The following is a 25,316-nucleotide window of genomic DNA, read 5'->3' on the forward strand; positions in this document are numbered from 1 at the left end:
AGTAAGAGGCACCGCAGTCAGCCGGGCAGTTGGACGAGACGCTGACCACCCCACACTGGGGAGGAGTGAAATCTGTCATCTGGAGGAGGGGGGAGACAGAGAGGGAGCGATAGAGATCTTAGTCAGACAACTGAAGTAGTGGTGGTGGTAGAACCATCTCTGACCTGTAGCGCTGTTAGCATTCTTATCAGGGCCATGAGGGAGAGAGGATATGAGGAAAGGAGGCCAGACCCATTTTAGAGTTTTGGAACATGACCCTTACCTTGCTGACAACAGAGAGACGCAGGATGACGTAGTTCAAGTCTGCTGCTCCAGCGGACTCTGCCTCGATGGTCAGGGTGACGTCTGTTCCCGATGGGGTGCTGGCGGGCGCCGTGAGAGTCACCGTACCGTTGGCCGCTCCCTCTCCGGTCACAATGGAGACACTGGTGGGGAAGGAGGAAGTGAAGCCGCGGTCGTTCGTGGCTCGGACGGTAAAAGCTCCTCCTGTTCCGTTGGCCATTGCCACAGTGAAGGGGACAGAGATGGTAGAACCGGGTTCTAGAGTACTGTCAGCCTGGGCCTGGGGAGAGAAGAACTTCACTTTTTAACAATAAGACAGTGTTCAAAATACCATCCTATTCCTTGTAGTGCACTGCTTTTCATCAGAACCCTAGCGGCCCAGGTCCAACGGAAAAGGGTGCCATTTCAGAGTTCTACAAGACTGACCATAACAGAGATGCTGGAAGTCTTTATCTGAGTGGAGGCCTGTCTCTGGAAGAGGCTAGGTGATGATTTGGTGGTGGCGCTATTGCTCTCTCCCCTCAGACGCACCACAAACTCCCCCTGTGGGACTCTGGCCACGGTAACCAGGAAGTCCCCGCCGCCTAGAGATTGCAGGGTTCCGTTGACTTCTGACCCTGACCCCAAGGCCTCGACCAGGGCCACCGCCGTCACAGTGACAGAGTCACCCCCGTCACAGACACCAGCAGGGTTATGTTATCGCCTGGGAGGGGGGTAGTAGGAGAGACCGGGTTGGTGAAGGGAGACATGGAGGAAGAGGAGAGAAGGGAGGAGAGTGAAGTGAACAGAGGAAAAGAGAGAGTAAGAATGAGAGAGAGGGTAACGGAGCGAGGGAGAAAACGAGGTAGAAACAGAGGTAAGGTGAAGTAGAGAGGAAGAGGAAGTTATTATTTTCTTTTACATTATTTGAAACTACTCTGCTGTGATGCTTTGACTAAACTACTCTGCTGTGATGCTTTGACTAAACTACTCTGCTGTGATGCTATGGAAGATGAAGATGAAAAAGCCGGTACTGAAGATGGTTTCATCTGTTATTTATTGTTACCTGTGAGAGGACGGCCCTCTTTGAGGCCAAAGTCTCCATGAGCACCGCCGAAAGCCTCCACGAAATGGTAGCCGAAATTAACAGAACTCTGACCTGAAACACACGCACATTAGATAATGATTATTTAAACAATTCTTACATAGAGAAGAAAGATAGATATCTAAATGTTGTGATGAGGAGGGGAAGTCCAGACAATGGACTATGTCTGAAACGGAACCCTATTCCATACAATCACTACTGTTGACCAGGGATCAGGGCTCGCCACTGTACTGACCTATGACCTTCAGTGAGTAAGACTCTAGGGAGTTAAGACTGATTTCCCATAATCCTGTGTTGTGTGTGTGGTCAGAGAGACGCGGTGTAGGTTCCCTACAGTCTGGATGGTCCCCAGAGGACCGCTGGCCTCACTGTTACTCTGAGACACACCTAGAGGGAGGAGAGGGACATCTGGTTATCAAACCTTTACCTGGACAGGTGACGTGTACAATAACTCACAACTGGCTGTCACACACACACCTGAAGGGCTGGTGAGAGTGAAGGAGAGGGATCCTCCTGTGATGTAAGCATTCAGGTTTCTCATAGACTCGTCTACTGTAAAGGAGAAATTCTCTGCCTTTCCTGGGCTCCTTACCTCCTGTAGAACAGTCACCTGCAGGAGGAGGAGGAGGAGGAGGAGTTAATAGACAATACATTAGATATGTTAACAGCACAGTAACCTGGAGGAGGAGGAGGAGGAGGAGGAGGAGGAGTTAACAGACAATACATTAGATATGTTAACAACACAGTAACCTGGAGGAGGAGGAGGAGGAGGAGAAGGAGGAGTTAACAGACAATACATTAGATATGTTAACAACACAGTAACTTGGAGGAGGAGGAGGAGGAGTTAATAAATCAAATCAAATTCAAATCAAATCAAATTTTATTTGTCACTTACACATGGTTAGCAGATGTTAATGCGAGTGTAGCGAAATGCTTGTGCTTCTAGTTCCGACAATGCAGTGATAACCAACAAGTAATCTAACTAACAATTCCAAAACTACTGTCTTATACACAGTGTAAGGGGATAAGGAATATGTACATAAGGATATATGAATGAGTGATGGTACAGAGCAGCATACAGTAGATGGTATCGAGTACAGTATATACATATGAGATGAGTATGTAGACAAAGTAAACAAAGTGGCATAGTTAAAGTGGCTAGTGACATAAGAATGCAGTCGATGATCTAGAGTACAGTATATACATATGCATATGAGATGAATAATGTAGGGTAAGTAACATTATATAAGGTAGCATTGTTTAAAGTGGCTAGTGATATATTTACATAATTTCCCATCAATTCCCATTATTAAAGTGGCTGGAGTTGGGTCAGTGTCAATGACAGTGTGTTGGCAGCAGCCACTCAATGTTAGTGGTGGCTGTTTAACAGTCTGATGGCCTTGAGATAGAAGCTGTTTTTCAGTCTCTAATAGACAATATATTAGATATGTTAACAACACAGTAACTTGGAGGAGGAGGAGGAGGAGGAGTTAATAGACAATACATTAGATATGTTAACAACACAGTAACCTGGAGGAGGAGGAGGAGGAGGAGGAGGAGGAGGAGTTAATAGACAATACATTAGATATGTTAACAACACAGTAACCTGGAGGAGGAGGAGGAGGAGGAGGAGGAGTTAATAGACAATACATTAGATATGTTAACAACACAGTAACCTGGAGGAGGAGGAGGAGGAGTTAACAGACAATACATTAGATATGTTAACAACACAGTAACTTGGAGGAGGAGGAGGAGGAGGAGTTAATAGACAATATATTAGATATGTTAACAACACAGTAACCTGGAGGAGGAGGAGGAGGAGGAGGAGGAGGAGGAGGAGGAGGAGGAGTTAATAGACAATATATTAGATATGTTAACAACACAGTAACTTGGAGGAGGAGGAGGAGTTAATAGACAATACATTAGATATGTTAACAACACAGTAACCTGGAGGAGGAGGAGGAGGAGGAGGAGGAGGAGGAGGAGGAGTTAACAGACAATACATTAGATATGTTAACAACACAGTAACTTGGAGGAGGAGGAGGAGGAGTTAATAGACAATACATTAGATATGTTAACAACACAGTAACCTGGAGGAGGAGGAGGAGGAGAAGGAGGAGTTAATAGACAATACATTAGATATGTTAACAACACAGTAACCTGGAGGAGGAGGATGAGGAGGAGGAGGGTTAACAGACAATACATTTACATTACATTTAAGTCATTTAGCAGACGCTCTTATCCAGAGCGACTTACAAATTGGTGCATTCACCTTATGACATCCAGTGGAACAGTAGTGCATCTAAATCTTTTAAGGGGGGTGAGAGGGATTACTTTATCCTATCCTAGGTATTCCTTAAAGAGGTGGGGTTTCAGGTGTCTCCGGAAGGTGGTGATTGACTCCGCTGTCCTGGCGTCGTGAGGGTGTTTGTTCCACCATTGGGGGCCAGAGCAGCGAACAGTTTTGACTGGGCTGAGCGGGAACTGTACTTCCTCAGTGGTAGGGAGGCGAGCAGGCCAGAGGTGGATGAACGCAGTGCCCTTGTTTGGGTGTAGGGCCTGATCAGAGCCTGGAGGTACTGAGGTGCCGTTCCCCTCACAGCTCCGTAGGCAAGCACCATGGTCTTGTAGCGGATGCGAGCTTCAACTGGAAGCCAGTGGAGAGAGCGGAGGAGCGGGGTGACGTGAGAGAACTTGGGAAGGTTGAACACCAGACGGGCTGCGGCGTTCTGGATGAGTTGTAGGGGTTTAATGGCACAGGCAGGGAGCCCAGCCAACAGCGAGTTGCAGTAATCCAGACGGGAGATGACAAGTGCCTGGATTAGGACCTGCGCCGCTTCCTGTGTGAGGCAGGGTCGTACTCTGCGGACGTTGTAGAACATGAACCTACAGGAACGGGCCACCGCCTTGATGTTAGTTGAGAACGACAGGGTGTTGTCCAGGATCACGCCAAGGTTCTTAGCGCTCTGGGAGGAGGACACAATGGAGTTGTCAACCGTGATGGCGAGATCATGGAACGGGCAGTCCTTCCCGGGAGGAAGAGCAGCTCCGTCTTGCCGAGGTTCAGCTTGAGGTGGTGATCCGTCATCCACACTGATATGTCTGCCAGACATGCAGAGATGCGATTCGCCACCTGGTCATCAGAAGGGGAAAGGAGAAGATTAATTGTGTGTCGTCTGCATAGCAATGATAGGAGAGACCATGTGAGGTTATGACAGAGCCAAGTGACTTGGTGTATAGCGAGAATAGGAGAGGGCCTAGAACAGAGCCCTGGGGGACGCCAGTGGTGAGAGCGCGTGGTGAGGAGACAGATTCTCGCCACGCCACCTGGTAGGAGCGACCTGTCAGGTAGGACGCAATCCAAGCGTGGGCCGCGCCAGAGATGCCCAACTCGGAGAGGGTGGAGAGGAGGATCTGATGGTTCACAGTATCGAAGGCAGCCGATAGGTCTAGAAGGATGAGAGCAGAGGAGAGAGAGTTAGCTTTAGCAGTGCGGAGCGCCTCCGTGATACAGAGAAGAGCAGTCTCAGTTGAATGACTAGTCTTGAAACCTGACTGATTTGGATCAAGAAGGTCATTCTGAGAGAGATAGCGGGAGAGCTGGCCAAGGACGGCACGTTCAAGAGTTTTGGAGAGAAAAGAAAGAAGGGATACTGGTCTGTAGTTGTTGACATCGGAGGGATCGAGTGTAGGTTTTTTCAGAAGGGGTGCAACTCTCGCTCTCTTGAAGACGGAAGGGACGTAGCCAGCGGTCAGGGATGAGTTGATGAGCGAGGTGAGGTAAGGGAGAAGGTCTCCGGAAATGGTCTGGAGAAGAGAGGAGGGGATAGGGTCAAGCGGGCAGGTTGTTGGGCGGCCGGCCGTCACAAGACGCAAGATTTCATCTGGAGAGAGAGGGCAGAAAGAGGTCAGAGCACAGGGTAGGGCAGTGTGAGTAGAACCAGCGGTGTCGTTTGACTTAGCAAACGAGGATCGGATGTCGTCGACCTTCTTTTCAAAATGGTTGACGAAGTCATCTGCAGAGAGGGAGGAGGGGGGGGAGGGGGAGGAGGATTCAGGAGGGAGGAGAAGGTGGCAAAGAGCTTCCTAGGGTTAGAGGCAGATGCTTGGAATTTAGAGTGGTAGAAAGTGGCTTTAGCAGCAGAGAGAGAAGAGGAAAATGTAGAGAGGAGGGAGTGAAAGGATGCCAGGTCCGCAGGGAGGCGAGTTTTCCTCCATTTCCGCTCGGCTGCCCGGAGCCCTGTTCTGTGAGCTCGCAATGAGTCGTCGAGCCACGGAGCGGGAGGGGAGGACCGAGCCGGCCTGGAGGATAGGGGACATAGAGAGTCAAAGGATGCAGAAAGGGAGGAGAGGAGGGTTGAGGAGGCAGAATCAGGAGATAGGTTGGAGAAGGTTTGAGCAGAGGGAAGAGATGATAGGATGGAAGAGGAGAGAGTAGCGGGGTAGAGAGAGCGAAGGTTGGGACGGCGCGATACCATCCGAGTAGGGGCAGTGTGGGAAGTGTTGGATGAGAGCGAGAGGGAAAAGGATACAAGGTAGTGGTCGGAGACTTGGAGGGGAGTTGCAATGAGGTTAGTGGAAGAACAGCATATAGTAAAGATGAGGTTGAGCGTATTTCCTGCCTTGTGAGTAGGGGGGTAGGTGAGAGGGTGAGGTCAAAAGAGGAGAGGAGTGGAAAGAAGGACGCAGAGAGGAATGAGTCAAAGGTAGACGTGGGGAGGTTAAAGTCGCCCAGAACTGTGAGAGGTGAGCCGTCCTCAGGAAAGGAGCTTATCAAGGCATCAAGCTCATTGATGAACTCTCCGAGGGAACCTGGAGGGCGATAAATGATAAGGATGTTAAGCTTGAAAGGGCTGGTAACTGTGACAGCATGGAATTCAAAGGAGGCGATAGACAGATGGGTAAGGGGAGAAAGAGAGAATGACCACTTGGGAGAGATGAGGATCCCGGTGCCACCACCCCGCTGACCAGAAGCTCTCGGGGTGTGCGAGAACACGTGGGCAGACGAAGAGAGAGCAGTAGGAGTAGCAGTGTTGTCTGTGGTGATCCATGTTTCCGTCAGTGCCAAGAAGTCGAGGGACTGGAGGGAGGCATAGGCTGAGATGAACTCTGCCTTGTTGGCCGCAGATCGGCAGTTCCAGAGGCTACCGGAGACCTGGAACTCCACATGGGTCGTGCGCGCTGGGACCACCAGATTAGGGTGGCCGCGGCCACGCGGTGTGGAGCGTTTGTATGGTCTGTGCAGAGAGGAGAGAACAGGGATAGACAGACACATAGTTGACAGGCTACACAAGAGGCTACGCTAATGCAAAGGAGATTGAATGACAAGTGGACTACACGTCTCGAGAGTTCAGAAAGTTAAGCTTACGTAGCAAGAATCTTATTGACTAAAATGATTAAAATGATACAATACTGCTGAAGTAGGCTAGCTGGCAGAGGCTGCGTTGTTGACTATGTAGGCTAGCTGGCAGTGGCTGCGTTGTTGACACTACACTAATCAAGTCGTTCCGTTGAGTGTAATAGTTTCTACTGTGCTGCTATTTGGGGCTAGCTGGCTAGCTAGCAGTGTTGATTACGTTACGTTGCGTTAAAAGAACGACAATAGCTGGCTAGCTAACCTAGGAAATCACTCTAGACTACACAATTATCTTTGATACAAAGACGGCTATGTAGCTAGCTATGTAGCTAGCTACGATCAAACAAATCAAGCCGTTGTACTGTAATGAAATGAAATGAAAAATGTGATACTACCTGTGGAGCGAAGCGAAATGCGACCGGGTTGTTGAGTGCGGAAGTTCTGTTCGGTGGACGTTGGCTAGCTGTTGGCTAGCTAGCAGTGTCTCCTACGTTAAGGACGACAAATAGCTGGCTAGCTAACCTCGGTAAATTAAGATAATCACTCTAAAACTACACACTCTAGACTACACAATTATCTTGGATACGAAGACAGCAAAGACAACTATGTAGCTAGCTAACACTACACTAATCAAGTCGTTCGGTTGAGTGTAATAGTTGTGCTGCTAATCGGTAGACGGTGGACGTTAGCTAGCTGGCTAGCTGCAGGGCAGATAGCAGTGTAGACTGCGTTAGGACGACGAAATACGATAATTACGCAATTATCTATGATACAATTATCTATGATATCTATGATACAAAGACGGCTATGTAGCTAGCTAAGAAGAAATTGCTAAGATTAGACAAATCAAACCGTTGTACTATAATGAAATGTAATGAAATGTAATACTACCTGCGGACCGAGTGCGGATGCGACCGCTTGCTCCAACCCGGAAGTTCAATACATTAGATATGTTAACAACACAGTAACCTGGAGGAGGAGGAGGAGGAGGAGGAGGAGGAGGAGGAGGAGGAGGAGGAGGAGGAGGAGGAGGAGGAGGAGAAGGAGGAGTTAATAGACAATACATTAGATATGTTAACAACACAGTAACCTGGAGGAGGAGGATGAGGAGGAGGAGGAGGAGGAGGGTTAACAGACAATACATTAGATATGTTAACAACACAGTAACCTGGAGGAGGAGGAGGAGGGAGGAAGGAGGAGGAGGAGGAGGAGGGAGGAGGAGGAGGAGGAGGAGGAGGGGTTAACAGACAATACATTAGATATGTTAACAACACAGTAACCTGGAGGAGGAGGAGGAGGAGGAGGAGGAGGAGGAGGAGGAGGAGGAGGAGGAGGAGGAGGAGGGGTTAACAGACAATACATTAGATATGTTAACAACACAGTAACCTGGAGGAGGAGGAGGAGGAGAAGGAGGAGTAGACAATACATTAGATATGTTAACAACACAGTAACCTGGAGGAGGAGGAGGAGGCGGAGGAGGAGGAGTAGACAATACATTAGATATGTTAACAACACATTAACCTGGAGGAGGAGGATGAGGAGGAGGAGGGGTTAACAGACAATACATTAGATATGTTAACAACACAGTAACCTGGAGGAGGAGGAGGAGGAGGAGGAGGAGGAGGAGGAGGAGTAGATAACAGACAATACATTAGATATGTTAACAACACAGTAACTTGGAGGAGGAGTTAACAGACAATACATTAGATATGTTAACAACACAGTAACCTGGAGGAGGAGGAGGAGGAGGAGGAGGAGGAGGGGTTAATAGACAATACATTAGATGTTATAAACACAGTTGAGGTCATTGTTATGTGTACAGTTGTATCTTGTCCAGTGAGTGAGAGTGACTGACTGAACACTGAGCTGGCGGACATTGGTCTATAACCTGTAGGTCAATATATTATCATACCTGTGCTGCAGCGGAGGCGTCCTCGATGACGCTGGTGGCCCGGTGCAGATCCTCCTTGGTGACCTCAATGGCCTGACCTAGAGGAAGGGAGCACAGTATGTTCTGAGAACTCTATAAGAAGCTGTAAAACACTTTGGGACAACTGCTTTGTGAATTAAATCAATTGAATGATTGGTTGACCTCCAGAGGCCTGGGCAAGGTCACGGTAGAGCTGAGCGTCTGATTGGGCCATCCGGTTGGAGGCTCCACCCTTACTGGGCCATACGGCTGAAGCCCCGCCCATGGAACGACGACGTCGACTGGATCGGAGGTTGTCAGTCAACATGAAGGTCACCTGAGGAGAGGAGAGGAGAGGGAGCAGAGGAGAGGTAGAGAGAGGAGAAGAGAGTTAGAGAGAGGAGAAGAGAGTTAGAGGTTGATGACAGAATAAAGGATGAAAGGAAAGTGGAAGTTAGGAAAGCATGGCAGTAAAGAAATAAGATATGTTGAGATGAATCATAATGGTTAGCATTTACATCACATTTTATCAAATCTCAGTCCGACAACTTGTGAGCCAACGAACAGGAAACTGTCTTCAAAAGGGGGAGAGACAGAGACAGTGATGAAGAGAAGCACAGAGAAAGAGACAGAAAGATAAACAGTAGTGAAAGCTACTAACCACAGACTTGGTGCTCTCTATGAGGGCAGTGACAGTGCTCTTCAGTGCAGTGTCTTTAGCAGGAGCATCAGTGAACACAAAGATCTCAGAGGAGGGTGGCGCCGCCGTGAGGGCCAGCTGGGAATTACAACACATTCAGCAAAGAGTCAGACCACACTGGGATCAAGTACAGGATCTCTATGGGAAATAAGATGTTCAGTCCACTAGCTAGCTAACCAGCTCTGGCAGAGTTGCAAAAACAGGCAACCACATTTCAAATGCAGACGTTCAAATACAGCCTTCATATTGGCAATGAAACCTTTGCTCATGACATTGCCTGTATATATATAAATACACACACACACACACACACACCTGTAGTCCTGACAGGCACAGCTCTGGTATATCTCCTCCTCCTGATGCTGTCAGTGCGTTGATTCTCTGTTTGAAAATGTCTGCATTTGTTGTGGTGATCAGAGGTCCAAATCCTGCAAACACACACACACACACACACACACACACACCACAAATGACAAATTGTGTAAGATTTGGTCTGACGTGAAAATGTAATGTTATGCCACTTGTATAGAGTGGTGTGAAGTGTGTAAAAGAGATTAAATTTGGGTTAAAACAGTTATTCTGCTCCCAATTTCAGAGAGGCACTTGTGACGTGACGATGATGTTGGAATTGGACAACAGATCTGGGACCAGGCTAACACCCACCTGGGTCTGTGAAGGGGACCAGGATGTATGTTCCTGCTGATCTGGGACCAGGCTAACACCCACCTGGGTCTGTGAAGGGGACCAGGATGTATGTTCCTGCTGATCTGGGACCAGGCTAACACCCACCTGGGTCTGTGAAGGGGACCAGGATGTATGTTCCTGCTGATCTGGGACCAGGCTAACACCCACCTGGGTCGTTGAAGGGGACCAGAACGTATGTTCCTAATGATCTGGGACCAGGCTAACACCTACCTGGGTCTGTGAAGGGGCCCAGAATATATGTTCCTGCTGATCTGGGACCAGGCTAACACCCACCTGGGTCTGTGAAGGGGCCCAGAATGTATGTTCCTGCTGATCTGGGACCAGGCTAACACCCACCTTCGTCTGTGAAGGGGACCAGGATGTATGTTCCTGCTGATCTGGGAACAGGCTAACACCCACCTGGGTCGTTGAAGGGGACCAGAATGTATGTTCCTGCTGATCTGGGACCAGGCTAACGCCCAACTGGGTCGTTGAAGGGGACCAGAATGTATGTTCCTGCTGATCTGGGACCAGGCTAACACCCACCTGGGTCGTTGAAGGGGACCAGGATGTATGTTCCTGCTGATCTGGGACCAGGCTAACACCCACCTGGGTCATTGAAGGGGACCAGAATGTATGTTCCTGCTGATCTGGGACCAGGCTAACACCCACCTGGGTCGTTGAAGGGGACCAGGATGTATGGTCCTGCTGATCTGGGACCAGGCTAACACCCAACTGGGTCGTTGAAGGGGCCCAGAATGTATGTTCCTGCTGATCTGGGACCCGGCTAACACCCACCTGGGTCGTTGAAGGGGACCAGGATGTATGTTCCTGCTGATCTGGGACCAGGCTAACACCCACCTGGGTCGTTGAAGGGGACCAGGATGTATGATGAAGGTTCCTGCTGGGTTCCTCTCTTACTGTCGATGATGGAGAAGGACACTCTCTTAGCCTCAGTGATGTCATCACTCATACTGCCTGTGGTGTCGATGACAAAACACAACACTGATGACTGGGTGATGCCCATTAACCTGGAGAGAAGAGGAGAGAGAGCAAGGGAGATTATGGAGTAGGAATTATGAACCAAAAACACCCTTTGTTATCCTAGCTCCTCACAACAGTTTACCATGACATCCCCCTCATCATATAGTAGTCCAATCCTTGCCCATAGTAGTGATACAATCCTCCAATTTAACACAAAACATCACAAATAATCCCCTCTTGCCTCAACATTGCCCACCTACTTCAGCCTCTCTCTCTCACTCACCGTAGGAAGTCTTTGTCCCCGGCAGCTCCTCTGATGTCCTCCAACAGTTCCATGGTAGCGTTGACGGCCACGTCGGCTGCAGTGTGGTGGAGTTGACCGTGACTGGACCCCACGTCACCGCTGGTCCGGTCAAACGACCCGCCGTGGCTACACTTACCTAGGAGAGGGGGAGATGAATGTGTAAATTAGTTTGCATCAATGCTCCCGAGTGGCGCAGCAGTCTAAGGCGCTGCATCACAGTGCAAGCGGCATCACTACAGTCCTTGGTTTGATTCCAGGCTGTATCATAATCCGGCCGTGATTGGGAGTCCCCATACGGTGGTGCACAATTGTCCCAACGTCGTCCGGGTTTGGCAGGGGTAGCCCGTCATTGTAAATAAACATTCACCTAGTTAAATAAAGGTTACATAATATCATGTTTTTTTGGTTGTATTTATTAGGATCCCCATTAGCTGCTGTCTATCAAGAAGAGGAAGAAAAAGTGTGTGTGTGTGTGTGTGTGTGTGTGTGTGTGTGTGTGTGTGTGTGTGTGTGTGTGTGTGTGTGTGTGTGTGTGTGTGTGTGTGTGTGTGTGTGTGTGTGTGTGTGTGTGTGTGTGTGTGTGTGTGTGTGTGTGTGTGCGCATGTACCTGCAGGTTTGTTGGAGGAGAATAGGTTGAAGTATCCAGAGGTGAGCAGGCCCAGCTGTGAGACCTCTGGTAGGATGTTATCAGTACAGTTACCTCCCATACAGCTCCTACAGGTCGGAGTACTGGGGCCTGAAGAGGGACGAGAGGGGGTTATAACAGGACTACTGGGGCCTGAAAAGGGAGGAGAGGGAGTTATAACAGGAGTACTGGGGCCTGAAGAGGGAGGATAGGGAGTTATAACAGGAGTACTGGGGCCTGAAGAGGGAGGAGAGGGGGTTATAACAGGAGTACTGGGGCCTGAAGAGGGAGGAGAGGGGGTTATAACAGGAGTACTGGGGCCTGAAGAGGGAGGAGAGGGGGTTATAACAGGAGTACTGGGGCCTGAAGAGGGAGGAGAGGGGTTATAACAGGAGTACTGGGGCCTGAAGAGGGAGGAGAGGGGGTTATAACAGGAGTACTGGGGCCTGAAGAGGGAGGAGAGGGGGTTATAACAGGAGTACTGGGGCCTGAAGAGGGAGGAGAGGGGGTTATAACAGGAGTACTGGGGCCTGAAGAGGGAGGAGAGGGGGTTATAACAGGAGTACTGGGGCCTGAAGAGGGAGGAGAGGGAGTTATAACAGGAGTACTGGGGCCTGAAGAGGGAGGAGAGGGAGTTATAACAGGAGTACTGGGGCCTGAAGAGGGAGGAGAGGGAGTTATAACAGGAGTACTGGGGCCTGAAGAGGGAGGAGAGGGAGTTATAACAGGAGTACTGGGGCCTGAAGAGGGAGGAGAGGGAGTTATAACAGGAGTACTGGGGCCTGAAGAGGGAGGATAGGGAGTTATAACAGGAGTACTGGGGCCTGAAGAGGGAGGAGAGGGGGTTATAACAGGAGTACTGGGGCCTGAAGAGGGAGGAGAGGGGGTTATAACAGGAGTACTGGGGCCTGAAGAGGGAGGAGAGGGGGTTATAACAGGAGTACTGGGGCCTGAAGAGGGAGGAGAGGGGGTTATAACAGGAGTACTGGGGCCTGAAGAGGGAGGAGAGGGGGTTATAACAGGAGTACTGGGGCCTGAAGAGGGAGGAGAGGGGTTATAACAGGAGTACTGGGGCCTGAAGAGGGAGGAGAGGGGGTTATAACAGGAGTACTGGGGCCTGAAGAGGGAGGAGAGGGAGTTATAACAGGAGTACTGGGGCCTGAAGAGGGAGGAGAGGGAGTTATAACAGGAGTACTGGGGCCTGAAGAGGGAGGAGAGGGGGTTATAACAGGAGTACTGGGGCCTGAAGAGGGAGGAGAAGGGGTTATAACAGGAGTACTGGGGCCTGAAGAGGGAGGGGAGGGGGTTATAACAGGAGTACTGGGGCCTGAAGAGGGAGGAGAGGGAGTTATAACAGGAGTACTGGGGCCTGAAGAGGGAGGAGAGGGAGTTATAACGGGAGTACTGGGGCCTGAAGAGGGAGGAGAGGGAGTTATAACAGGCGTGTGTGTATTGGAGGGGGTGACGGTGTGTGGTAATAGCAGTTGTAGCGTTCACTCAAAAATGACACAGAGAGAGAGAGAGAGAGAGAGAGAGAGAGAGAGAGAGGAAGAGAAAATCCACTGCAGAGTTAGAGTACGGTATGTGGAGTCATCAAATTGTATTTGTCACGTGTCGAATACAAAAGTGGAATGCTTACCTACAAGCCCTTAATTAACAACAGTGCAGTTTTTAAAAAGTGTTAAGTAACAAATAATTAAAGAGCAGCAGTAAAATAACATTAGAGAGGCTATATACAGTGAGTACCTATATACAGTGAGTACCTATATACTGTGAGTACCTATATACTGCGAGTACCTATATACTGTGAGTACCTATATACTGTGAGTACCTATATACTGCGAGTACCTATATACTGTGAGTACCTATATACTGTGAGTACCTATATACTGTGAGTACCTATATACTGTGAGTACCTATATACTGTGAGTACCTATATACTGTGAGTACCTATATACTGCGAGTACCTATATACTGTGAGTACCTATATACTGTGAGCACCTATATACTGTGAGTACCTATATACTGCGAGTACCTATATACTGCGAGTACCTATATACTGTGAGTACCTATATACTGTGAGTACCTATATACTGTGAGTACCGGTACAGAGTGAATGTGCGGAGACACCGGATAGTCGAGGTAATTGAGGTAATATGTACGTGTAGGTAGAGTTAAAGTGACGATGAATAGAGCGGTGTGAAGTGTGTAGAAGCGATGACAAGTCTATTATCTCCAGGCTGGTTGGTCGACTGATACAAAGAGGGAGTGGTTTGGTGTTGACATTGGCACACAGCCAAATACTTCTTTATCAATCCGTGAGGAGGGGTTTCTTTATTTTATGAACAAATGCCTTTATAATGTAGGCGTTTAAGCTACGTGTCTGTTTTGCATGTAGTTGCCTGTATTGTGCTGATATAGGCTGGTATATCTGGGGATGGTTTAAATAAACTACAGAGAGTTCCACACACAATACCTGCCAGGTTCACCAGTTGCAGGTCAGGTCTGATCAGAGTGCTGTACGGCTGTCTGTTCCCCATCTCAACCCAGTTACTGTGGCTGTAGAAATCCTGGAGAGACAGTCACAATCAACTCCACAGTATCAGCACAGTCTTCATCATCTCCCTCTCTCACCTGTAGTATGTGTGTGTGTGTGTTTGTGCGTGTGCATGCGTGCTTGTTTGTGTGTTACCTCATCTGTAGTGTGACAGACAGCTCACCTGTAGTGTGTGACAGACTCGTCCCAGCGCCAGCCTGGCCAATAGGAAGCTCCCTCGTTTGACGCTGGCCTTGACCTCCGACACCCCCGCCGTGATCAGGGCCCGCCCCCCCTGGAAGGTCTCACCGTCGAAGTGGTGCGCCTGGCTCACATCATCATCATCACCACCATCATGTCACCATCATCATCATCACCATCATCATCGTGTCACCATTAACATCACAATCATCAACCTCATCATCCTCATATCCATTATCACCACCCTTATCACCATCATCCCCATTATCATCATCATCATGATCAACATCAGCATTATAATCATCACAATTTTCATCACCATTATCATCATAGTTATCACAATTGTCACCATTATCATCATCATTGTCATTATCGACATTATCATACTCCAAATAATAATTGCCATCATTATCATCATATTGATCATCATTAACATCCTCATCACCATTACCATAATCATCACCACATTCATCATCACCATTATCATCAGAATCATCATCATAATCACCATTATCACCATTATCATAATCATTGTCATGATCGTCACCATTATCATCATCACCATCATTCTCCTCATCATCTTGTCATCCTCACTTTGCTCAGAGCAAACGCCATGTCCACCAGGGCATTGCTAAGGTACATCTTGACAATGGCGCTCTGGAAGAGGATGGTGGAGACGAGGGAGGAAGAGGAGGAGTCTGCAGAGCAGGCCTTCTGTAGTTTTATGATGGAGAGACTGTCATCAATCTTTGGAGAGAAAGGGAGAGAGAGAGACAGACAGGTTATTAATTGGTTTGTAGGGGAAACACACAAGTAAGAGACTTCCTTTCAGTCTGGTGAAAACAATGTCTTATTAGCACATTCATTGCTTTATTATAGAACTAATTACAAAAACATTAGTTCATTTCCAGTAGCTCATTCCGATCTGTCACAACATCCAATAGTCAACTCACTGGCAGGCTGAAGTCCCGCCCCTGGGCGGCAGCCAGGGCGCGGCAGACCTCTGCGGTTTTGCGTAATACGGCCCTCTGTGTGATGTCACGGTGTGTGACCGAGCCCCCTCCTGAGATGAGGGGTTTGAAGGCCTGGGTGCCCCCTGGAATGGACAGGTACAGCGCCATCAAGAGGAGGGAGGTCTGCATGGCAGTGCATAAAGTTTTGATGGTCCAAGGAGATTGGTGCAGGTCTCTAATAACTCTCTCTATGTGTGAGATATGATCAGAGTCCAATATCAAGTATCTTCCTGGTTCTGTGAACCTGTTGCAACCTACAGAGGCACATAAGGACAGAGAGCAAATCAAGGAGAGGTTACTCAGGGTTAATGAGCTGCAGTGGGAACGCCTGTGTGGAGATTGGGAATGAAGAGGGAAGCATGAGAGAGACAAGGGAATGAAGAGGGAAGCATGAGAGAGACAAGGGAATGAAGGGGGAGGCATGAGAGAGACAAGGGAATGAAGAGGGAAGCATGAGAGAGACAAGGGAATGAAGAGGGAAGCATGAGAGAGACAAGGGAATGAAGGGGAGGCATGAGAGAGACAAGGGAATGAAGGGGGAGGCATGAGAGAGACAAGGGAATGAAGGGGGAGGCATGAGAGAGACAAGGGAATGAAGGGGGAGGCATGAGAGAGACAAGGGAATGAAGGGGGAGGCATGAGAGAGACAAGGGAATGAAGAGGGAGGCATGAGAGAGAAAAGGGAATGAAGGGGGAGGCATGAGAGAGACAAGAGAATGAAGAGGGAAGCATGAGAGAGACAAGGGAATGAAGAGGGAAGCATGAGAGAGACAAGGGAATGAAGGGGAGGCATGAGAGAGACAAGGGAATGAAGGGGGAGGCATGAGCGAGACAAGAGAATGAAGAGGGAAGCATGAGAGAGACAAGGGAATGAAGAGGGAGGCATGAGAGAGACAAGGGAATGAAGGGGAGGCATGAGAGAGACAAGGGAATGAAGAGGGAAGCATGAGAGAGACAAGGGAATGAAGGGGGAGGCATGAGAGAGACAAGGGAATGAAGGGGGAGGCATGAGAGAGACAAGGGAGGGGAGACAGAAATATTCTCACTTAAGTCCTGACCATATATCAGATCACATTGTACATATGACTAAAATAACTTATAGTTATCTAACGAACGCACTTTAAGAAAACTCCAATTTACATACAATTTTCCATTCAAATACTTTACATAACAGTGCCAAATTAACTAAAGATGAAGTCTAAAATACACAAAGTTGACTTACAAAAATTCCAACTGAAATGTTGACAGGTAAAATGGATTAAAATGACATTAAAATGTGTGTTTTACCTGTGAGTCGTGAAGTCCCGATGTCCACGTTGGGAGTGGTGGTGGAATGAGACTTCAAGTGTGTGTGTACAGTATTCTCTGTGTGTTTGACATTCTTTGTCCTTATCAGTTTGTGTGTGGGCTCATTCTGCTCCTTTATACACCTGGGTGGAATGACGAGGGAAAGTCACTCATTCAGTGTTCAGGTGGCCGTGACAAGAATTCCCAAACAGAACACTCCTCCAGATACACAGGAAGAGGAGGGCTGTGTGTGTACAGTACGTGTTTACTGTGTGTGTGTGTGTGTGTGTGTGTGTGTGTGTGTGTGTGTGTGTGTGTGTGTGTGTGTGTGTGTGTGTGTGTGTGTGTGTGTGTGTGTGTGTGTGTGTGTGTGTGTGTGTGTGTGTGTGTGTGTGTGTGTGTGAGTAGTGGGAGGACAGTGGGAGAGGCCTTACTGTCCGTGTTGAGGAGGTCTGACTCAAATACACATAAAGGCAGTGTACCAAATGACACCCTTTTCCATATATATGAGCCCTATGAGTCCTATGAGCTCTATGAGTCCTATGAGCTCTATGAGTCCTATGAGCTCTATGAGTCCTATGAGCTCTATGAGTCCTATGAGCTCTGAGTCCTATGAGCTCTATGAGTCCTATGAGCTCTATGAGTCCTATGAGCTCTATGAGTCCTATGAGCTCTATGAGTCCTATGAGTTCTATCAGCACTATGAGGACTATGAGCCCTATGAGCCCTATGAGTCCTATGAGTCCTATGAGCCCTATGAGTCCTGGTCAACTGTAGTGCACTATTTAAGGAATAGGGTGGCGTTTGGGGGACATTCTGTGAAGTGATGTATCTCATAACAAATGGTTCACTTTTCATTCCCATAGAGGCCTTTTTTTCTCTGCCAGCTGTTGTCTGTTTCTTCTTAGTTCAATAACGTTTGATGAGTGAATGTGCATATTGTGAACGTACTGTTAGATCAGTGGAGGCTGCTGAGGGGAGGACGGCTCATAATAATGTCTGGAACGGAGTCAATAGAATGATATCAAACATGGCTTCCATGCCATTAGTATGAGCCGTCTTCCCCTCAGAAGCCTCCTATGTTTTAGATGCCTCAGTGTGTGTGTGTGTGTGTGTGTGTGTGTGTGTGTGTGTGTGTGTGTGTGTGTGTGTGTGTGTGTGTGTGTGTGTGTGTGTGTGTGTGTGTGTGTGTGTGTGTGTGTGTGTGTGTGTGTGTGTGTGTGTGAGCTAAAGTATCCTTTTCTGGCGTCCCACTGTTTCATCACAATTACACGCAGGGGTGAATCCTAACTTCCACTTAAGTCAAACTTTCACTTAGTAATGCATTGATGTCATATGGAGACTAAATGAAAATTGGACCTGAAGTTAGGATTCAACCTTTAGTGATGTATAAGAGAGAACCAACAGATTCTCCTTTTCTGACCTTCCACTGTTCTGACACAATTACCCTGTCAGGTTACTTCTTCATCCAATTACCCTGTCAGGTTACTTCTTCATCCAATTACCCTGTCAGGTTACTTCTTCATCCAATTACCCTGTCAGGTTACTTCTTCATCCAATTACCCTGTCAGGTTACTTCTTCATCCAATTACCCTGTCAGGTTACTTCTTCATCCAATTACACTGTCAGGTTACTTCTTCATCCAATTACCCTGTCAGGTTACTTCTTCATCCAATTACACTGTCAGGTTACTTCTTCATCCAATTACCCTGTCAGGTTACTTCTTCATCCAATTACCCTGTCAGGTTACTTCTTCATCCAATTACCCTGTCAGGTTACTTCTTCATCCAATTACCCTGTCAGGTTACTTCTTCATCCAATTACCCTGTCAGGTTACTTCTTCATCCAATTACCCTGTCAGGTTACTTCTTCATCCAATTACCCTGTCAGGTTACTTCTTCATCCAATTACCCTGTCAGGTTACTTCTTCATCCAATTACCCTGTCAGGTTACTTCTTCATCCAATTACCCTGTCAGGTTACTTCTTCATCCAATTACCCTGTCAGGTTACTTCTTCATCCAATTACCCTGTCAGGTTACTTCTTCATCCAATTACCCTGTCAGGTTACTTCTTCATCCAATTACCCTGTCAGGTTACTTCTTCATCCAATTACCCTGTCAGGTTACTTCTTCATCCAATTACCCTGTCAGGTTACTTCTTCATCCAATTACCCTGTCAGGTTACTTCTTCATCCAATTACCCTGTCAGGTTACTTCTTCATCCAATTACCCTGTCAGGTTACTTCTTCATCCAATTACCCTGTCAGGTTACTTCTTCATCCAATTACCCTGTCAGGTTACTTCTTCATCCAATTACCCTGTCAGGTTACTTCTTCATCCAATTACCCTGTCAGGTTACTTCTTCATCCAATTACCCTGTCAGGTTACTTCTTCATCCAATTACCCTGTCAGGTTACTTCTTCATCCAATTACCCTGTCAGGTTACTTCTTCATCCAATTACCCTGTCAGGTTACTTCTTCATCCAATTACCCTGTCAGGTTACTTCTTCATCCAATTACCCTGTCAGGTTACCCTGTCAGGTTACTTCTTCATCCAATTACCTGTCAGGTTACTTCTTCATCCAATTACCCTGTCAGGTTACTTCTTCCCTTCAGGTTACTTCTTCATCCAATTACACTGTCAGGTTACTTCTTCATCCAATTACCCTGTCAGGTTACTTCTTCATCCAATTACCCTGTCAGGTTACTTCTTCATCCAATTACCCTGTCAGGTTACTTCTTCATCCAATTACCCTGTCAGGTTACTTCTTCATCCAATTACCCTGTCAGGTTACTTCTTCATCCAATTACCCTGTCAGGTTACTTCTTCATCCAATTACCCTGTCAGGTTACTTCTTCATCCAATTACCCTGTCAGGTTACTTCTTCATCCAATTACCCTGTCAGGTTACTTCTTCATCCAATTACCCTGTCAGGTTACTTCTTCATCCAATTACCCTGTCAGGTTACTTCTTCATCCAATTACCCTGTCAGGTTACTTCTTCATCCAATTACCCTGTCAGGTTACTTCTTCATCCAATTACCCTGTCAGGTTACTTCTTCATCCAATTACCCTGTCAGGTTACTTCTTCATCCAATTACCCTGTCAGGTTACTTCTTCATCCAATTACCCTGTCAGGTTACTTCTTCATCCAATTACCCTGTCAGGTTACTTCTTCATCCAATTACCCTGTCAGGTTACTTCTTCATCCAATTACCCTGTCAGGTTACTTCTTCATCCAATTACCCTGTCAGGTTACTTCTTCATCCAATTACCCTGTCAGGTTACTTCTTCATCCAATTACCCTGTCAGGTTACTTCTTCATCCAATTACCCTGTCAGGTTACTTCTTCATCCAATTACCCTGTCAGGTTACTTCTTCATCCAATTACCCTGTCAGGTTACTTCTTCATCCAATTACCCTGTCAGGTTACTTCTTCATCCAATTACCCTGTCAGGTTACTTCTTCATCATACCCTGTCAGGTTATTCATCCCTGTCAGGTTACTTCTTCATCCAATTACCCTGTCAGGTTACTTCTTCATCCAATTACCCTGTCAGGTTACTTCTTCATCCAATTACCCTGTCAGGTTACTTCTTCATCCAATTACCCTGTCAGGTTACTTCTTCATCCAATTACCCTGTCAGGTTACTTCTTCATCCAATTACCCTGTCAGGTTACTTCTTCATCCAATTACCCTGTCAGGTTACTTCTTCATCTAATTACCCTGTCAGGTTACTTCTTCATCCAATTACCCTGTCAGGTTACTTCTTCATCCAATTACCCTGTCAGGTTACTTCTTCATCCAATTACCCTGTCAGGTTACTTCTTCATCCAATTACCCTGTCAGGTTACTTCTTCATCCAATTACCCTGTCAGGTTACTTCTTCATCCAATTACCCTGTCAGGTTACTTCTTCATCCAATTACCCTGTCAGGTTACTTCTTCATCCAATTACCCTGTCAGGTTACTTCTTCATCCAATTACCCTGTCAGGTTACTTCTTCATCCAATTACCCTGTCAGGTTACTTCTTCATCCAATTACCCTGTCAGGTTACTTCTTCATCCAATTACCCTGTCAGGTTACTTCTTCATCCAATTACCCTGTCAGGTTACTTCTTCATCCAATTACCCTGTCAGGTTACTTCTTCATCCAATTACCCTGTCAGGTTACTTCTTCATCCAATTACCCTGTCAGGTTACTTCTTCATCCAATTACCCTGTCAGGTTACTTCTTCATCCAATTACCCTGTCAGGTTACTTCTTCATCTAATTACCCTGTCAGGTTACTTCTTCATCCAATTACCCTGTCAGGTTACTTCTTCATCCAATTACCCTGTCAGGTTACTTCTTCATCAATTACCCTGTCAATTACCCTGTCAGGTTACTTCTTCATCCAATTACCCTGTCAGGTTACTTCTTCATCCAATTACCCTGTCAGGTTACTTCTTCATCCAATTACCCTGTCAGGTTACTTCTTCATCCAATTACCCTGTCAGGTTACTTCTTCATCCAATTACCCTGTCAGGTTACTTCTTCATCCAATTACCCTGTCAGGTTACTTCTTCATCCAATTACCCTGTCAGGTTACTTCTTCATCCAATTACACTGTCAGGTTACTTCTTCATCCAATTACCCTGTCAGGTTACTTCTTCATCCAATTACCCTGTCAGGTTACTTCTTCATCCAATTACCCTGTCAGGTTACTTCTTCATCCAATTACCCTGTCAGGTTACTTCTTCATCCAATTACACTGTCAGGTTACTTTTTCATCCAATTACCCTGTCAGGTTACTTCTTCATCCAATTACCCTGTCAGGTTACTTCTTCATCCAATTACCCTGTCAGGTTACTTCTTCATCTAATTACCCTGTCAGGTTACTTCTTCATCCAATTACCCTGTCAGGTTACTTCTTCATCCAATTACCCTGTCAGGTTACTTCTTCATCTAATTACCCTGTCAGGTTACTTCTTCATCTAATTACCCTGTCAGGTTACTTCTTCATCTAATTACCCTGTCAGGTTACTTCTTCATCCAATTACCCTGTCAGGTTACTTCTTCATCTAATTACCCTGTCAGGTTACTTCTTCATCCAATTACCCTGTCAGGTTACTTCTTCATCCAATTACCCTGTCAGGTTACTTCTTCATCTAATTACCCTGTCAGGTTACTTCTTCATCCAATTACCCTGTCAGGTTACTTCTTCATCTAATTACCCTGTCAGGTTACTTCTTCATCTAATTACCCTGTCAGGTTACTTCTTCATCTAATTACCCTGTCAGGTTACTTCTTCATCCAATTACCCTGTCAGGTTACTTCTTCATCCAATTACCCTGTCAGGTTACTTCTTCATCTAATTACCCTGTCAGGTTACTTCTTCATCTAATTACCCTGTCAGGTTACTTCTTCATCTAATTACCCTGTCAGGTTACTTCTTCATCTAATTACCCTGTCAGGTTACTTCTTCATCTAATTACCCTGTCAGGTTACTTCTTCATCTAATTACCCTGTCAGGTTACTTCTTCATCTAATTACCCTGTCAGGTTACTTCTTCATCCAATTACCCTGTCAGGTTACTTCTTCATCTAATTACCCTGTCAGGTTACTTCTTCATCTAATTACCCTGTCAGGTTACTTCTTCATCTAATTACCCTGTCAGGTTACTTCTTCATCCAATTACCCTGTCAGGTTACTTCTTCATCCAATTACCCTGTCAGGTTACTTCTTCATCTAATTACCCTGTCAGGTTACTTCTTCATCCAATTACCCTGTCAGGTTACTTCTTCATCCAATTACCCTGTCAGGTTACTTCTTCATCCAATTACCCTGTCAGGTTACTTCTTCATCTAATTACCCTGTCAGGTTACTTCTTCATCCAATTACCCTGTCAGGTTACTTCTTCATCCAATTACCCTGTCAGGTTACTTCTTCATCCAATTACCCTGTCAGGTTACTTCTTCATCCAATTACCCTGTCAGGTTACTTCTTCATCAATTACCCTGTCAGGTTACTTCTTCATCCAATTACCCTGTCAGGTTACTTCTTCATCCAATTACCCTGTCAGGTTACTTCTTCATCCAATTACCCTGTCAGGGTTACCCTGTCAGGTTCTTCATCCAATTACCCTGTCAGGTTACTTCTTCATCCAATTACCCTGTCAGGTTACTTCTTCATCCAATTACCCTGTCAGGTTACTTCTTCATCCAATTACCCTGTCAGGTTACTTCTTCATCCAATTACCCTGTCCAATTGTCAGGTTCAGGTTACTTCTTCATCCAATTACCCTGTCAGGTTACTTCTTCATCCAATTACCCTGTCAGGTTACTTCTTCATCCAATTACCCTGTCAGGTTACTTCTTCATCCAATTACCCTGTCAGGTTACTTCTTCATCCAATTACCCTGTCAGGTTACTTCTTCATCCAATTACCCTGTCAGGTTACTTCTTCATCCAATTACCCTGTCAGGTTACTTCTTCATCCAATTACCCTGTCAGGTTACTTCTTCATCCAATTACCCTGTCAGGTTACTTCTTCATCCAATTACCCTGTCAGGTTACTTCTTCATCCAATTACCCTGTCAGGTTACTTCTTCATCCAATTACCCTGTCAGGTTACTTCTTCATCCAATTACCCTGTCAGGTTACTTCTTCATCCAATTACCCTGTCAGGTTACTTCTTCATCTAATTACCCTCAGGTTACTTCTTCATCTAATTACCCTGTCAGGTTACTAATTACCCTTCAGGTTCTTCTTCAATTACCCTGTCAGGTTACTTCTTCATCCAATTACCCTGTCAGGTTACTTCTTCATCCAATTACCCTGTCAGGTTACTTCTTCATCCAATTACCCTGTCAGGTTACTTCTTCATCCAATTACCCTGTCAGGTTACTTCTTCATCCAATTACCCTGTCAGGTTACTTCTTCATCCAATTACCCTGTCAGGTTACTTCTTCATCCAATTACCCTGTCAGGTTACTTCTTCATCCAATTACCCTGTCAGGTTACTTCTTCATCCAATTACCCTGTCAGGTTACTTCTTCATCCAATTACCCTGTCAGGTTACTTCTTCATCCAATTACCCTGTCAGGTTACTTCTTCATCCAATTACCCTGTCAGGTTACTTCTTCATCCAATTACCCTGTCAGGTTACTTCTTCATCCAATTACCCTGTCAGGTTACTTCTTCATCCAATTACCCTGTCAGGTTACTTCTTCATCCAATTACCCTGTCAGGTTACTTCTTCATCCAATTACCCTGTCAGGTTACTTCTTCATCCAATTACCCTGTCAGGTTACCCTTCTTCATCCAATTACCCTGTCAGGTTACTTCTTCATCCAATTACCCTGTCAGGTTACTTCTTCATCCAATTACCCTGTCAGGTTACTTCTTCATCCAATTACCCTGTCAGGTTATCTTCTTCATCCAATTACCCTGTCAGGTTACTTCTTCATCCAATTACCCTGTCAGGTTACTTCTTCATCCAATTACCCTGTCAGGTTACTTCTTCATCCAATTACCCTGTCAGGTTACTTCTTCATCCAATTACCCTGTCAGGTTACTTCTTCATCCAATTACCCTGTCAGGTTACTTCTTCATCCAATTACCCTGTCAGGTTACTTCTTCATCCAATTACCCTGTCAGGTTACTTCTTCATCTAATTACCCTGTCAGGTTACTTCTTCATCCAATTACCCTGTCAGGTTACTTCTTCATCCAATTACCCTGTCAGGTTACTTCTTCATCCAATTACCCTGTCAGGTTACTTCTTCATCCAATTACCCTGTCAGGTTACTTCTTCATCTAATTACCCTGTCTTCTTCATCCAATTACCCTGTCAGGTTACTTCTTCATCCAATTACCCTGTCAGGTTACTTCTTCATCTAATTACCCTGTCAGGTTACTTCTTCATCCAATTACCCTGTCAGGTTACTTCTTCTTCTTCATCTAATTACCCTGTCAGGTTACTTCTTCATCTAATTACCCTGTCAGGTTACTTCTTCATCCAATTACCCTGTCAGGTTACTTCTTCATCCAATTACCCTGTCAGGTTACTTCTTCATCTAATTCATCATCTAATTACCCTGTCAGGTTACTTCTTCATCTAATTACCCTGTCAGGTTACTTCTTCATCTAATTACCCTGTCAGGTTACTTCTTCATCCAATTACCCTGTCAGGTTACTTCTTCATCTAATTACCCTGTCAGGTTACTTCTTCATCCAATTACCCTGTCAGGTTACTTCTTCATCCAATTACCCTGTCAGGTTACTTCTTCATCCAATTACCCTGTCAGGTTACTTCTTCATCTAATTACCCTGTCAGGTTACTTCTTCATCCAATTACCCTGTCAGGTTA

The 25,316-nt window shown here is 46.3% G+C and overlaps 1 protein-coding gene across 1 annotated transcript; it reads right to left on the reverse strand.

Annotated features, from left to right (window-relative positions):
* Positions 1-711: 711 nt before the first annotated feature.
* Positions 712-17,110, reverse strand: LOC118380429 (von Willebrand factor A domain-containing protein 7-like). The gene is made up of 16 exons (XM_052510108.1): positions 16,967-17,110; positions 15,620-15,933; positions 15,261-15,413; positions 14,650-14,790; positions 14,406-14,499; positions 11,912-12,040; positions 11,283-11,439; positions 10,877-11,046; positions 9,647-9,759; positions 9,293-9,409; positions 8,815-8,968; positions 8,635-8,711; positions 1,844-1,976; positions 1,602-1,753; positions 1,328-1,420; positions 712-985 (listed from the first exon to the last, which is right to left on the reverse strand). The coding sequence occupies exons 2-14, from the start codon at positions 15,806-15,808 to the stop codon at positions 1,626-1,628; spliced, it is 1,755 nt and encodes a 584-aa protein (XP_052366068.1). The 5' UTR covers positions 15,809-15,933; positions 16,967-17,110; the 3' UTR covers positions 712-985; positions 1,328-1,420; positions 1,602-1,625.
* Positions 17,111-25,316: the final 8,206 nt, after the last annotated feature.

Source organism: Oncorhynchus keta, unplaced genomic scaffold (genome assembly GCF_023373465.1).
Source record: "Oncorhynchus keta strain PuntledgeMale-10-30-2019 unplaced genomic scaffold, Oket_V2 Un_contig_5352_pilon_pilon, whole genome shotgun sequence".
NCBI lineage: Eukaryota > Metazoa > Chordata > Actinopteri > Salmoniformes > Salmonidae > Oncorhynchus > Oncorhynchus keta.

Excerpts from the sequence above, each read along its gene's own strand:
- LOC118380429 (XM_052510108.1), bottom strand. The coding sequence starts at position 15,808 with ATGCAGACCTCCCTCCTCTTGATGGCGCTGTACCTGTCCATTCCAGGG. Across the intron at positions 15,414-15,619 it reads GGCGGGACTTCAGCCTGCCA|ATTGATGACAGTCTCTCCAT; the intron begins GTGAGTTGACTA and ends TTCTCTCCAAAG. Across the intron at positions 11,440-11,911 it reads CTCCTCCAACAAACCTGCAG|GTAAGTGTAGCCACGGCGGG; the intron begins GTACATGCGCAC and ends CCCCTCTCCTAG.